The sequence below is a fragment of the Ciconia boyciana genome, chromosome 24 (genome assembly GCF_034638445.1).
Source record: "Ciconia boyciana chromosome 24, ASM3463844v1, whole genome shotgun sequence".
In the NCBI taxonomy this organism is placed as follows: domain Eukaryota; kingdom Metazoa; phylum Chordata; class Aves; order Ciconiiformes; family Ciconiidae; genus Ciconia; species Ciconia boyciana.
In genome coordinates, this window is record NC_132957.1 from 3,597,998 (window position 1) to 3,613,202 (window position 15,205).

At 50.1% G+C, this 15,205-nt stretch overlaps 1 protein-coding gene across 1 annotated transcript; it reads right to left on the reverse strand.

Annotated features, from left to right (window-relative positions):
- Positions 1–10,548: 10,548 nt before the first annotated feature.
- Positions 10,549–11,538, reverse strand: LOC140643713 (E3 ubiquitin-protein ligase RNF13-like). Its single transcript, XM_072845875.1, has one exon. The coding sequence runs from the start codon at positions 11,536–11,538 to the stop codon at positions 10,549–10,551; it is 990 nt and encodes a 329-aa protein (XP_072701976.1).
- Between the last annotated feature and the right edge of the window lie 3,667 nt (positions 11,539–15,205).

Below are 15,205 nucleotides of genomic sequence, written 5' to 3' on the forward strand. Positions count from 1 at the left end.
AACGGCTCGGTGGGTGCTGATGTGCCCACATTAGGTGGGGAAGGGTCCGGGGCTTTTCCCCAGCTCTGAGATGGGAGCGATGCTTCCCCGGTTAATCACGTCAGGCCTCCTTGCAGAGGGAATTCTTGCCCAGAGCTATCGTAAGCAAAGAGCCAGAGCTAATGCCAGACGGAGGTAATGAGCCTTGCCGTGGACTTCAGTGGAATTTGGATCAGACCATTTGCAGTCTCTGGGGATAAGTCGGTTCTGTGTCGTCTTAGTGATGGGCTGGAAACGTGCCCAAGTTATTTGCAGAGAGGCTTGCAACTTGAGGGGACTCGTCTTAACTCCCCCCTGCTGCTGTTGCTGCCCTTTTTCAGAGCAAGAGAGGTGCTTTGGAGTGGCAATGCCCCATGGAAGATGCTCCTTTGAGCATCCTACATCTGCTGGTGGGGACTGCAGAAAAGCCAGGAGTCCTGGCCAGGTTTCCCAGGCTGTACGGACCCGCCAGGATCTCTGCAGGGGCCCAGAGCTGGATGGGAAATGTGCAGGCATCGCTTTCGTTTCTTCACTGACCCGCTTTGGGCCGGGCTTTTGTTCCCCACCGCAAATGCTGGGAGTGAGCACGGGGTAGGTCTGGCTCATGCCTGGGGATGGTGGAGTTGTTTCTGGGGGGACCCAGGCACCGAAGGAGGCTTAGGCTGGATGTCACCTGCAGGCTGTGACACTGGTGGAGGTGTTCAGCAGAGCAGGTTCCCCTTTGCTTGTGCCATGGCTCCCGAGTGCTGCAACGTCCCTGGGCTGGCTGAGGCTCGGACGTGGGGGTTTTTCCTCAAGCCCGTGGCAGCCCATTTCAGTGAGGTGCTCGTGGGCTGGCCCTGCAGGAACACCAGCCCAGTGGAGATAAAAGCCTTTTTAGCAGATTGAGTCGATATTGTTTTTGAACTCTTTCCCAGTGCAGGGAAGCGGTGGCTCGCTTGGCAATGACAGGGCCCCACACGTTGGGCGCAGCAGGCCAAAACGGCTGCCAGACGGGACATGCAAGGTGCAGGCAGGACCAAGCTGGTACCTAAAGCGGTCCCCTTCTCCCCGTCTCTCCCTTGGCTGTCTGCTCCGTCACTGTCGCGCTAGCAGGATGCCGAGGGGTTACAGCACAACTTGGCCGCACTGCTCTAGAAGAGAAATGCCCCGTGGAGCCGGGGAAGCTGTGCTACCCTGAAAGCAAAGGCACCAAAACAAACAGCGTCTCCCTGAACGCTAAATATACAGAACTAGAAATGGCTTGCTTTTCCTTCTTTTAACTGAGAACAAATAGGGAGAGTTGGAATAGTTGGGAGTGTTATAAATGATGACATGCCTTTGAACTAGCAGCTGGGTGAATGTCTCATCCCACGCTGTCTATGTTCATGCTCCCCGTCATCTGCTTGCGAGGGCTAATAGAGATAAAACAATCCAAGGATGGATTTCCAGGCGGAACGGTTCTGCCAGGTGTCTCCTCACGCTGCAGCAAGGGACTTAAAAAAAACAAAAAGAGAGAGGCCACAGTGCCAAAATCTATCTGGTGAAGTCAAGGGAGTTATGCCTGGGGTAAATCTGAGGCCTTGGGAAGGAGGAAAGGGTTGGCTTGACCTCGTGCGGCAAAAGAACATGCCGTCATCAAAGCCTCACAAATCCTGCCCCAAAGAGGCATGGAAAATGTATGGCTTGTGTCGGAGGGTGAGCTCCGGCGCTGATGGATGGCTTTGCAATGCTGCGGTCCCGCCTGGCTGGAATGACCATCCGTGGCTACAGAAACACCGTTTGCTTTGTGTCTCACAAAGGCCTTTTTAAAGACTTGAATAAATATTTGCATGATGATGCTCCTTGGGCACCATGCATCCGCTCTAATCAGATATAATTTGTTTCATGGAGCTCTTACTCCTGCAGTGGGAATCTTGACTGTGGGTGCAGACACCGGACCCCACCAAATCTGCCTGGCTCTGCCTTTGCACTACTGGCTCAACCCCAAGTGCTCCCAGGACACTGCCCTAAATAATCCTTTGGGTCACACCGGGAAGGACTTTGGGGAGATTCGGTACAACGGTTTGGCTGTAAACCCCTGACCGGAGGAGTCAAGGCTGAATGAACAGCTTGGTTTTGTTACCGTCCACAGCTAAAGAAAAGCTGGGGCAGTGGGAAGGGCAGATCTGCCTCCGTCAGTCTCTAGGTCCCGTGTCCTGGCATCCTGCTCATTGCCAGGCAGTGAATTTGCCAGGGGAAAACTACTGATTTCACTGGGACTGGAGGATGCTCAGCCCCTGGCAGGGCTGCTGGATGACACTGGTTGCACTGTCACCATGGGGGAAGGCAGTTAGTTCAAGCCGGGGAAAAGCAGCGTAAAGATGCCAGGAGGTAAACGGATCGGGAAAGCAGGGCAAAGCAAGACATAGCTCAGTGGTGGGTTCTGCACAGGGAAAGCCAAAGCAGAGGCGAGCGGCGAGGCTTCGGTGGTGCAGGGGGCTGCTCTGGGCTTGCTGGAGTGGCAGGGGAGTGCCCAGCTGTCACAGCAGCACTGGGCAGGGCTGTTCAGACCAGAGCTTTCCTGGAAAGGTCAGGTTAAGATGAAGGTTTTTATATATATTTCATTGACCAAAGCAAATGCATCTCGTACACTAATTAAATGCATGCCACTCAGACAGTGCTATTGCTAGGGTTATTTTTCTTGCTCCAGTGACGAATATGGCCAATTAAATCAACAGTATCTCTTTTCTTGCATTCATCTTCTCTCTCCATCACATGCCTGAAGGAGGGCAAAGCCAAACTAACAGTGGAAAGGGTTTTCAAATCTGATGGGTAAAATGCTTGGAGTCTCTCCCTCTGGACTGCAGGGCTGTGAGGCTCTCGGTGCCGGAGACGGATGCCGCTCTGCGTGCACTTTCTTCCCCCTTTCTCCTCTTAATCAAAAATCTCCATCTTATGCCCTGTGTTAGCCTGCCTCCAGTCTCCCTGTTTGATTTCTACCTACTGACCTTCAGTTTAGCTCCATGCTAGCCTGTGGTATGTCTCCTTACAGCGCTGCACAGGAGCTGCACACCCCGTCCTGCAACGTAGATGGGCTGAGAGCATCCGACCCCTGTAATCATGGGTGCTGTCACTTGTTCTGACGGAGCCAGGGCTTCCCACAGCCCCAAACTTGAAGTTTAACGAGGTTGAGCCCTTAGGGATAATTTTTGCTGTCCATCTACAGAGGGTGGATGATTTTCCTTAGAAGGTCTTAAAAAGTGTCAGAGGGGAAAATCAGAAAGATGATAAGGTTTCATCATATGAAGAAGTGTATAAAAGATGCTGTTCCTGCTAGACCAGCTCTGTGCTGCTCAGGGTAGTCTGGATTGATGCACCGCTCCTCTGCTTATCTGGGTAAATGCTCTGGCTTCATTCATCAGCACAGCTACTTATCAAAATCAATCAGGACACCAGTTAATTAGGGCAGCAGGGACCAGGTCAGTTTTTTTCCCTCTTTCCCCCAGCCTTGTGGCAGAGGTGCATAGGTCAGGAGAAAAAAATTGGCTCAGACCTCAATCCTTGGACTACTACAGTAGTTTACACTTAGTCAATAAACAGGAGTAATAAGGAGATGTTTTGTGGAATGGGTAAATAGGGAGTCTTGGATGTGCCCCCATTCTCCAAGCACCTCAGTTCCCTACCTATAAAGTGGTGATTTCTTATCCACATCCCCCTGCTTTTTCTCTCTTTTGGGTTTCATTCACATAGAATTAAACTGCATCAGCCACATTTTCCCAAGTTCCTGCTCCTCCTCTTCCCTCGTTGTATTGGGCAAGCTGGTGCTGGCAGTGGGGCTAGCTGCCCTCCCTGGGCATGGGAGGGCAGGGTAGCTCTCCTGCAGACAGGGCATGGGCAGTGAAAGCACAGAATAGTCTTCCAAAAGGTAATGTTGCTGCTTCTCCTCTGCAGAGCCTTTTCAAGGCCTGCTTCATTCTCCCTGGCTGTTTCTCAGTTCCTTCCTCCAGACTCTCAGCCTTCTCTACAGAGCCGTTCACACCCCCTGATTCCTGGGAGAGAAAAAGACACTTGTCTGAGTCAGCAGAAGACAACATTTTACTTTTATTTTCTTTAGGATCACTGTCACATACTGGTCGTGGCTCTTCAGGCAGGACATGCCTCTATGGAGGATGTTTCCCAACACCTACGATGCCAGGCCAGTGACGCACATGTTCTCTCCTTCCCAGTGCTGCTGTGGTGGCTACTGGGATCTGGCACTGGGGGGACTTTTTACCCTGTTGATATATCATTTCTTAAATTTCTGGAGTAACAACTCTGCTGATTTTGAGAGAGGGGAGAGGTTTGTGGAGAAAGAATGTTTTTAGGTCAGGGAAGGAGTCTTGTACCTAATCACGCCTCATCTCTTTAAAGGAGGTGTGGAATCAATCTTTGTGATTAAGCGAGCGAGCAGGTAGCTTGAAGCCTCAGACTTTGCATCTGAACCAAGCCCTGAGCAGACTGCAATGGGAAGAGCTGGGTCTTTATTTTCCAAGTATGTTTGAAAGGGAAAACCACCAAAGAGCAGAATTGTTCTGGTGCAAAAGCAGACATGGAGCAAAAGTGTGATCTCTTCTGATAACAAGAAAGGAACAGGAGCATCTTGCTCCTTGCTACCTCAGCATGGGACTGTCACTTATTTCCATCAGAGTAAGGTGTTGGTGTTCCCAGTATGGGCTTGACTGCTGGCTGTTCAGGCCCAGCATCGCCAGCTGTAAGTATCTGTGCTGCAGCATTAGTGTGTGCAATCAAAGGCTGTGCCCGAGCTCAGAGCTGCTATGGGAGAAGCAGATTTGGTGAGTCAAGCTACTTTTTTTTTTTTAAAGCACTGATCCCATTTCCTTGTATTCTTAAGTAGCTTCAATCCATCTTACTGCATCACAGAAACTGTGTTGATTGTTCTACTGTAGTGACTAATAACCAGCCGTACTCTGCAGATTACCGCAGTGAGCTGGATTCCTGGCTTAGCTCTACCAGGCTTCCTGTGTGCAAAGACACCCTGGGGGTAACCTGATTTGTTAAGGCACACATTAAGCTTTCCATGAGCAGGAGAGAAAGGGGAGGACCATGGGGTGTGGACAAGAGGCAGAAGGCATAAAGAGATGGGTTGGTGGGAGGGAAAACTGGGCATCAGAACCTGGGGTGGGAAAACCTGACTTGGATAAGGAGGACGCTGAGAAATAGACTGGGTGAAGGAAGAACGGTTAGGTCCTAAGAGGGCCAACTGTATGTCCCCATGTGCTCAAGAGGTTTGGGGAAGAACAGGGAGTTGGGTAGTGAAGCTGCTTGTGCCTAAAGCTCCCTGAAGCCCACTGCTCCTGCACGAGCCCCGAGAGCGAGACGGAGCCCAGCTGGCAGAGCCAGCCCCCATCCCTGCTGCAAGGGGGACAGGCAGCCTGTACACCAGGCTTGAAGTGCCCGTGGGCATGGGGGTCTGCAAGGAAGGTCCTTTTGGTGAAATGGAGGCACTGAGTAATGCCTGCCTCACAAGAAAAAACCTCCTGTGATACGATGGCGTGGGAGGTAGGCGGTATGGCCCAAGGAAGGAAGGTTTCCATGCATGTTGCAGCCGTTGGGTAGCAGACACTCCTGGCCCTGTGGGCAGACACACTTTGTCCTTCATCTCCATCCCAGATGGATTTTGGAGATCAAAGGCAAGGTGCTCTGCTGCTGTAACGCTATTGATGTCAATTGGGTTGTGCCGCAGGGAAGATGGCTCCCTCCTTTTAATTACAGTAGGTATTCAATTTGAAGCTTCAAGGTTGAAATTCCTACCTTTGGCCTGCGCAGGATCTCTAGATCAAATCTCACTTAAACCCTCAAAGTAGTTCTTTAAATGTTGTCGTCAAGGCTCTCTGTGTGGGGAAAGTGTCTCCACTGGACAGTTGCCCGTAGGCTGCACATGGGGTAATCAGCCACCCTAATTGCTCGCAGTGATCTATAACATTGACGTGCTGGTGCTGAAGTCAATAGTTCTCAGTGCTGGGTCATCGGCTGCTTCTCTCTGGGTCACAGTCTGGTGACTCTCCCAGCAATATACTGAACCATGTTTGTGCAGAAAAAGCCTGCAATAAAACGTGCAAGAAACTGCAAAGAACCCCCTGATAAATGAGATCTGTAAGTCATTCTTCGAGGCTGTGCCGGAACCTGGTTATTGCTTAATAGAGTATGTGCAGTGGAGCTCGGTTTATGGGGCAGGAGCCTGCTGAAAGGAGAAGGGCTCCTGGCAGCTCGTTTAAGCACAATGCTTGGGTGTTCCCCCAAGGCAGAGTTACCAGTGGAGGTTCCACACGGATTGTACTGGTGCTTCCAGCCAGCACTGGTGCTCTGATCAAAAAGGTACATGTTGGATCATCCTTGGCTCTTCCCTCATTAGGGCTTTGGCCGTTCCTCCAAGCTGTTCCTGGCTGGACCCATGAGACTGCATTCACCTTCCCCCTCACCCCCAGTTAATCTTTTTCTGCGCAGCATTTGTTTAAAGTATTTCTAGTTATCATTTTTCTGGCATGAGTTTGAAACCCTGCAGATACTGTTTCCCTTCTGCTTGAGCTCTGGGACATAGAGAAATTGGGGGTCCTTTCCCAGTAGCTGTTGTCTTCTCATCTCTTGCCTCCTCTGTGGTTTGGTGACAAATTCACTGCCATTACAGCATCTCTGCTGTTGTGGTTTAACCCCAGCCGGCAACCAAGCCCCACCCAGCCGCTCGCTCACTCCCCCCCGGTGGGATGGGGGAGAGAATCGGAAGGGTAAAAGCGAGAAAACTCGTGGGTTGTGATAAAGACAGTTTAATAGGGAAAGCAAAAGCCACACACACAAGCAGAGCAAGGAATTCCTTCCCTCCTTCCCATGGGCAGGCAGGTGTTCAGCCATCTCCTGGAAAGCAGGGCTCCATCACACGTAACGGTGACTTGGGAAGACAAATGCCATCACTCCGAATGTCCCCCCCTTCCTTCTTCCCCAGCTTTATATACTGAGCATGACGCCATACAGTATGGAATGTCCCTTTGGTCAGTTTGGATCAACTGTCCTGGCTGTGTCCCCTCCCAGCTTCTTGGGCACCTGGCAGAGCAGGGGAAGCTGAAAAGCCCTTGGCGAGTGTAAACATTGCTTAGCAACAACTAAAACATCAGTGGGTTATCAACACCGTTTTCAGCACAAATCCAAAGCACAGCCCCATACTAGCTACTATAAAGAAAATTAACTCTATCCCAGCCAAAACCATGAATCCTCCTGTAAGACGTGCCCGTACTGCCTCCCAGGGTGGCCTTTTCCAGACCTCACCTACCTGTGCTTTTCTGAACTTCTCTCCTGGTCTGCAACCAAACTGCAGTGCTGCTGCACGGGCGCAGCTGCGGCCCCGAGCTGTTGCAGGAGACCCGGCTCCATCGCTGCCCGCGCAGTCGACAGCTCTGCCCCAGCACGGCCCGGACCGCTCGCTCTCCTTTTCCCTCTCGTTTTATCTGGTGTAGTTTATTTTAAAGGCTGGGATAGTGCTACCTCCAGAGAAGTTAATAATCCTCGTTCAGGCTACAAGGGCTGCATGTCCCACCCTGGCAATAAGCTAACCTCGCTATGTTAGGAGTGCCATTAATGCTGGTGGAGGGCAGTGGATCTGACAGCTGTAGGGCTGGAGGTCAGGTTCGCTGGGGCACGCATTTCAGATTTTCAGTGCGATAGGCTTTGATAGCATTAAATGGAGTGAAGAGCTTCTCTTACCCAGATTCTGTTCCTTTTTTTCCTCTCCTTTTTAAATTAAGGCAATGCAGTGTTGTGTTGTAAGAAGGATCTATTTTTCTACTGACCCATTTCAGTAAAAATTCAGCCCATCTAGAGTGTGTGCTGCTTTTGAAGATGGAAAGAAATTCATAGATATTAAGGGCACTATGATCAGCTCATCTCACCTCATGCATAATCCAGCCCAGAGAATTCCCCCCAGGACTCCTGTTGAGCCCAGCGCTCTGCGGCTGGATGACACCGTGGCTTTTTGTGTGATTATCCAGAACCATCTCAAGGGCTGGCTCGGGGTCTTGTTCAATCACTTCTCCTTCATCAGTAGGATGCAAGACACTTGCTGTGGAGACAGCAGCCTGGTTTTGGCCCATCGTGCCACCAGCATGCTGAAAATACTGGCTCTTCAACCTGCTCCCTGCACATTTGCAGCATCTGTGCTTTTTCAGACCTTGGTTGAGGGAGAATGAGGGCAGCGAGAGTGTGCCGAGACAGGAGCTGGGAGTGCTACCGACATCTTTCCTTTTATTCCTTCCCTTTGAGGACCTGGGGTCACTTATCTCAGTGGAGGCTATGGACCCAGGGGAGCTTTCAGGTCGGCTCCAGATGCTCAGCAGTGGATGAAGGAAAAGACATTTGTGCAGCTTAGCTAAGCCAGTCCTGTCTCCTTCCAAGTTGCTGACAGGAGAGTTACCTCCAGAAGGCAATTAAAGGCACCTAAATGAACTTCCTGCTGCTAATCACCATCTGAAGGACCCGTCTCCTTCCTCCGGTAGAGAAAACTGCCTTTACCTTCTCAGGCACCCTGAGGGGCCTTGTTCTGCAATGGAAGTGATTTATGGCTCCCAGGAGGCTGCACACCCTGCAGAGGAGGGGAGTTTTCTTGTGAACTGCCTTAAAAATCACTTTTCCCCATTTGTTCCACAAATGAAATGAAACAGCTCAGTCTGAGGACTTGCAGAAAGACTTGTTTCCATCAAGTCCTTGGAAATGCTGTCATGTTTCATTCCAGGAGAAATTGGTTTGAAACTTCTCCGCTGCAAAAAAACCTCTGAAACTGCAGTTTCCTCTTTTCCTCCCACCTGAAGCTGTCTGGGTTTCCCCGGGGCAGGAGTGATCGATGCAGGTCCACCTTGACAATGGCCATCACATGTATTCATGTATCTTTCTCCCAGCCCTTTCTAAGATATGGATATCTTAAAGATACTCAAGTAATCTAGGTGCTGATATTTTCAAAAGTCACCAAGGTTTCTGCGTTGCAGAGATCCTTCTTCTCCGTTCTGCAGCACGATGTTTTCACACCACACTTTCTACCCTCCTGGCCTTTTGAGTCTTAATGTAACCACTTAAAAGGAAAACACTCCAAGGCACTAGGTCTTATTTGCTGGCCATGGTTGTGTCTTCTTGTTGCATGGTCCTAATAGAGTGATCTGATGACAGCCCACTTCTTGGATACTGCCCATAAGAAACAGGATGTTTTATGTTTAAAGGAGAGCCTTTGATTTGGGAGTTTAGCCTTTGTACAGCTGTGCAGGTTTGATGTCTTGGTCACAGTATGTTAGAGCTGTTCACTTCCTTAATTTTTTGGCATTTACTAAAGAGGTTTTATGCCTTTCTTTTATATGAGATTAGATGCTAATAGTGGTTTTGTGAGTGCTTCTAGCTCTGTATCCACATATGCAGTTTGGGACTTGGCTGGCTGCCCCATCCACAGTGGGTGTTAAGAGCCACCTGTACCAGCCTGGGGACCTAGCGCGGATTTCTACTCATGCTCTTGCTTTAAGCAGGATTGGAAATGTATTCCGAGGCTGCCCAAATGATATGACTATACCTGGTGGATCCAGAGAAGAGATGAAGATCTGTTTGCATCACATTAGTACATAAATCCAGCTCCCCTTAAGGTGCTTACGCACATTTGGATAATAACCTGGAACAACCTAGGTAGCAAGAAGTTACACGTACCTGTCACGTCAGCCTCTGCGAGCGTGTGAGATTGCCAGCCGGCAAAAGCAGCCAATTACACCACGCTCGGAAGCATTTTGTTCTTTATTTCCATCCACCCAGCTCCCCAAAGCAAACCCTGCTGTAAAGACCTCTACCACCCGCTTGCATCACCTCCTGTCTGAGGAGACAGAGCTTAAAGCGCCTTCAATATTTGTGGCGCAGTTTTTCTGCCGGCGTAGTTAAAGGCCATGCTGTCCTCTGCAGCGGACTGTACCGAGCCACCCGATGTGCAGGGACAGCGTGTGTCACTGCGGTGGGTGATGAGGAGGTGCTGGGGGCCCTGTTTTTACTGCTGATGAGAGGGGGGGAGTTGCTTCATCTTTATGCTTTAGTACCCCGTATTTTTTTCCTCTCTCTGTACTTGTCAGGCTAGGGAACGGTTCCTGCTGACTGCAATACATGGGCGACGGTCCTCACCTGGGATTTCTGGGCACTGCCCTTAGGTAACACTGGAAAGCAAGATTCAGCGTCTTTATGTGTGTGCCTGTGTCCATGCACATGTATTTTGGGAGGGAACTGAGGAAGCATCCTAGCAGATGTAAACCAGCTCCCATACCAAATGTTCTTAAATCCCTGCTTCCCTCCTCCTTTTTGCTTTTCCCCTGTTGCTCTGGCTCAATTTCCCGCTGAGATTTCATGCATTTTTTTCATTGTGGGGACTGGGGAGGGGAACAAAAACTGCAGTGTTAATTGCTTCCCAATAAAAACTAGCCTGGAACAAGAGCTGAAGGAAAGCACAGGGAAGACTTCCCTTGGTTTAATGTTAACTTATCCCTGTCACAGCTCAAATGGTGCTGTTCTTCAGTGCATCAAACCTTCCACTGCACTCGCATCGTCTTTCTCCTCTTCAGCATATTCATCTTCATGCCCTTCTCTGAATGCATTGTCTCCGTGCTCCTGTTCCTCCTCATTCACATCTTCACCAGCCTGCTTGGGCAGGAGGTCACCTCGCCCACAGATGTTCACCACCTGCTTGCAGAAGGGACATATCTTCTTCCCAGGCTGGGTGTGGAACCAGGTGTCAATGCAGGCACTGTGGTAGGCATGGGAACAGGGCAGGATCTTCAGGTGGTCCCCGTCCTTGTACTCTGCCATGCAGATCACACAGGTCTCGTATTTGTCTCCTGGCTTGTATATGTGCAGCTTTGTCTTGCAAGCCCTCTTGTACCAGCTTAAGCCAATGATAACTGAGATAGCGGCAATAATGACATAGAATATGTCCCTGAAATCTTGCATGATGAAAGTTGCCTGCAGCATTTTAGCATTGTCTTGACAAGGACTCAAATAGTGTTTGGGTGCTAGAATTCTGATGTACGCCCCTTTCTGGCATTGCAAAGTCCTTTGCAAGTGGAGGGAGACTGACTGTCCAGTAAAGAGTGATGGTATCTTAATCAGCTGCTGGATTTCTTTGTCATCAGCCGTCATGGTAATCAGTTGCTCTGAATCCACATTGTACACAAGAGCGATTTGGTATCCAGCCTGCTGGGCATGAAGGACCTTCTCGACAAAAGAGCAGTCATACCCCTGTATGAGTGCAATATAGGTCTCGGAGGCCTTCCTTGGTGCTGGAGGATTCTCTATTGCATGGCAAGCATTTGGTGGTATCACCCTCATCAGATACCCTGTCAGCCCTTCTGCCGGGAGCCGTGGCCCAAAGCATGCAGGCAGGGCTCTGTAAGCAATGCAATTGGAGCTGTCATTGTAGGCCACGTAGCTGAAGACTTCTGCAAGAGCAGTGCTGTAGAAGGCAGCGGCAACCACAAAGTGAAGAAGTTGGAGCCGGAGATTCATGCTGAATGCAGTTGGGTAGCTCTGGATACGATTTCCAGGCTGGTCCCAAAGGCGAAGTGTAAGAGCCAGTCACAGAGGCACTATCCCACCCAGGTTTTATTACCATGCCATGACTTGGAGCCACAGCAGGATGGAGATCAAAACCTGTTTCTGCAGGTTCGGAGGTTCCCAGGATAGAACTCGTGTCTCTTGTTGTCTCCGGCTGCTAAGCAACACCCTTACATCATCTCTGCAGATCTGTGACATCACCCGGTGCCTGTTTCCCGAGGCTGGGTCATGTAACGTTACTGCCAACCTGCTTAAACTTTTCCCTTTCCTTTTTGGCCTGCTCCATGCACATAGCTTCTGGTTTCATCTCCCTCTGGGTACCGATAGGATGCCGATTTCATTTTGCTGACGACGTGCGGGCAGGATAAATGAGCCTCGCCGTCAGCTACGTGCCCATGGCAGACTGGAATGCTTCATGCTGGTGGCCAAAGCATTTTCTGGAAAATGTGGCCGAGTGGGAACGAGCCGTTAGCCTCTGTCTGCTGCTGGGGGGGGGTGTGGCAGCTTGGATTGGTCTGGTGAACATGCACTTTTTCCTTAAGATCGTGATCTTTGAACCAATACCAAGCCAAAGAAATTGCTTAGGGTAGAAAGGGCTTCTGTCATTTGAAATAAGTCAATTGGTAACTGTCAGTCAAAATGGCAGCTAGCAGAAGTTGAAAGTCTCTGTCTGCCTGTGTGGCCTCACTCTGCCGTTACCCAAAGTTCTGAGAGGGCAGATCCACCTTCAAGACCCCTGAGTGAGCAGCTAGCTTTGCGGAAGGGGCTGATAGACTTGGGCTCTTGGTGGGGCTGAGCTTGGTGGACTCCTCTCCTACCACAGTGAGTGGGTGGTGGATGAGCGTGGGAGGGCTACTTTTGTATTGGGCTTTTTCACCTTACTTACTTTAAAACCTCCGCTGCTGGAAACCAAATGGCTGAAAAAAGGCTTTAGCTTCTAGCTACAAAAACTGATTTAAAGATTCTGGTTATGGTGAAAAAGCTGAAAAAGGAGTGGAAAGCATAAGGCACAAGTGTTGTGCCTCCCCCCCGAGTGTTTGACAGCAGAAGCTCCCATCTTTCAGGCAATTCCCAACTCATATGGTGATTGCTTGGTGCCCGGAGGAACGCCAGCCTGATGGGGATGCGATAGCTCTCCTCGTTGTCGCAATGAACTAGGTCTGAATATGCAGTGAACCCAGGTCACTTTGGAACCGCAAATCCCTAAAAACCTGTACCTTTTAACGAACAGCCCTTTTTGTTTAATGATCCACTTGAGAGTAGCCCCGTGGTTTCCAGTGCAGTTGTGTTGGACCTGTAGTTAAAAAATCACTCGTGTACTAGGCAACTGATTTGTTACTAGCCCCCTTGGGCTCTGCTTGAGACAGATTTCACTGGGAAAAGAGCTACAGAAAATGTCAGCAGACAGTGTGTGTGTGTGCCAGAGACTCCCAGCAGCTGTGATTTCAAATCGATTTTATTTTCCCCTCATCTAAAGAGTTTTACACTTGCAGGGAGACATTTTGATGCATTTAAAAACAAAACAAGGAAAAGGTTTGGGGAGGGGGGGAGAAACCAAATGCTTTCTAGTAGAATGAGAGAGGAAGAAGAAAATGGAGGTACACTAGGAGACCTTTTTGAGGGTGCATTTTTGGCTTGGTCTCATGCTTCTTGTGATGGCATCCATCATCCCAGTGTTCTTTAAAATCTTTGCCTCTTTACCTGCACTCAGTGCTCTCTTTCTGCCTCCAGATCAAAGCTTTATGTCCTGCCAGTGCCCTGCTGCTTGCACGAGGGGTAGGTCTGTCTTTGGGACTGGACAAGGAGCCATGCGTCTGCGTGAGCTGTGCACGGATGTGGGACCAAGGAACGATCCCCTCTGTATTCTGTGTGTGCTGGTATCTCCTGGCTGCTCCAGCACCACCTCTTATAGCCTAGAATCGGCAAGGCAGGAGCGAGCAGCCACCCCGGCTTGCTCACCAATACCCTTGGATAAAAGGAGAAATCGGGTGTTTGCAGTCTCCAACCTGGATCTCAGCAACTCTTAGCAGTAACCCAGAGAGATGTGGGCAGAAGGACAAATCCTCTTCAAGAGAGATTGGAGGACAAGGAAGAGGGGAATGGGGTACAGAGAAGGCTCTGGGGAGTGGGGAAAGAGGAAAAGCTAAGTCTGGATGGGGAGCAGGATACCTATAGCCCACCCACAGGCAGTGTGAGCTAGGAAGCCCTAGCCCTTAGCCTCCTTTGAAATCCCTGAACGCTTTTGCAGAAGGAAGGGGAGGAGGGCTGAAGAAGGACTTTGGCCAAGAAGGACTTCTCTCAAAGAGCCAAAGCGGTGCCCTGTCCGCTCTGGGTCCCTCCATGTTTTCCACTTGCATCACTGCCGTCTGCCTCCTCCATCGTCAGTGCCCTGGAGGCTTTGGCTCCCGCAGGCTGAGGTTAAGCCAAGCATCCCACCGTGGCGTGGGGCTCTGCTAGGCTGTCTCCAGCCCCATGCTGCATTCATTATAGCCAGCACCATATTCTCCTCCTCATCCTGCCCTACCCCTGTTATATTCATGTGTTAAATACATTGCAGATGCTCCTGGACGTATTCTTGACCCATTTTCTCTGGAGTCCCTGCAATCTACTTTGTCGGAATAATTGCAATTTATTTAAATGTCAACAAGCCACACATGGGAGACAGCAGTTGTGTGCAAGAGCAGAGCAATTACAGGGAACGGGTCCCATTTTACCACTTGAACAAAGATCCAAGCTAGAAGAAAGGAAAAGACCATTTACCTCTATTAACCGATCACTTACCCCACCACTCCCAAAGTCCCTGTGTTCCTTTATACTTCTTCTTTGGGGCTATCACTTAGTGCAGGAGCTGGGATATAAAACCACCTCCTCCTTTTGCTTGTATTCCACAGAAGCGTCTGCTCAGTCCAGAGGAATTCAGTGCTGATTTAGACCCACGTAACTGCTAGCAAAATCTAACCCTGGTCCTGCCCAAACAGCTTAAACTGTAACAGACATGCAGAGGAGACTGACTTATGTGGACATCATTACGACTCCAACAAAACACAGGTTACAGGCTTCAGATCCAGCACTGATTTAACTTGGGGAATATGTCTAGATGGCTTTTTCCCCTCTGGGGATTTTGCAGCATGAAAAGAGCAGCCTGGCAGGGGGATGCTGTGAGTTTGTCCGTAATCAGACTTCTTGTTCTTCATCTGTATTAGGTCGGCGTCTCGGGTCCACAGGCAGTGGCATTGCACAGACACACAACAACCCCCAACAGCCAAAGGCCAGGAGCAGAAAAAGCCAACAGGGGTTAAATGCTTTGCTCAAGACACCTTGGCAGGTATTGCTGGTTCTAGCTCGGTGCCCATCTTATCAGGCGTGCTGCTCCTTTGGGGTCACGCTAGAGGATTAGTGAGGACCGGGCTCCTGGAGCTGAAATACTTGTGATTTGCTGTGAAGGAAGATCTGGGGCCATCTAGTGACCTTCCAGTGAAAACCTTTGTGCTTCCAGTGCTCCCAGTTGCTCTTAAAAGAAAGATATGTGGGACACGCTTACCTCCCTCCTGCTGACTGAGCAAGTCCCCGACTCCGCAGTGAGCTGGCTGGAAGGCAGACCTGCACCCTTTTGTTAATG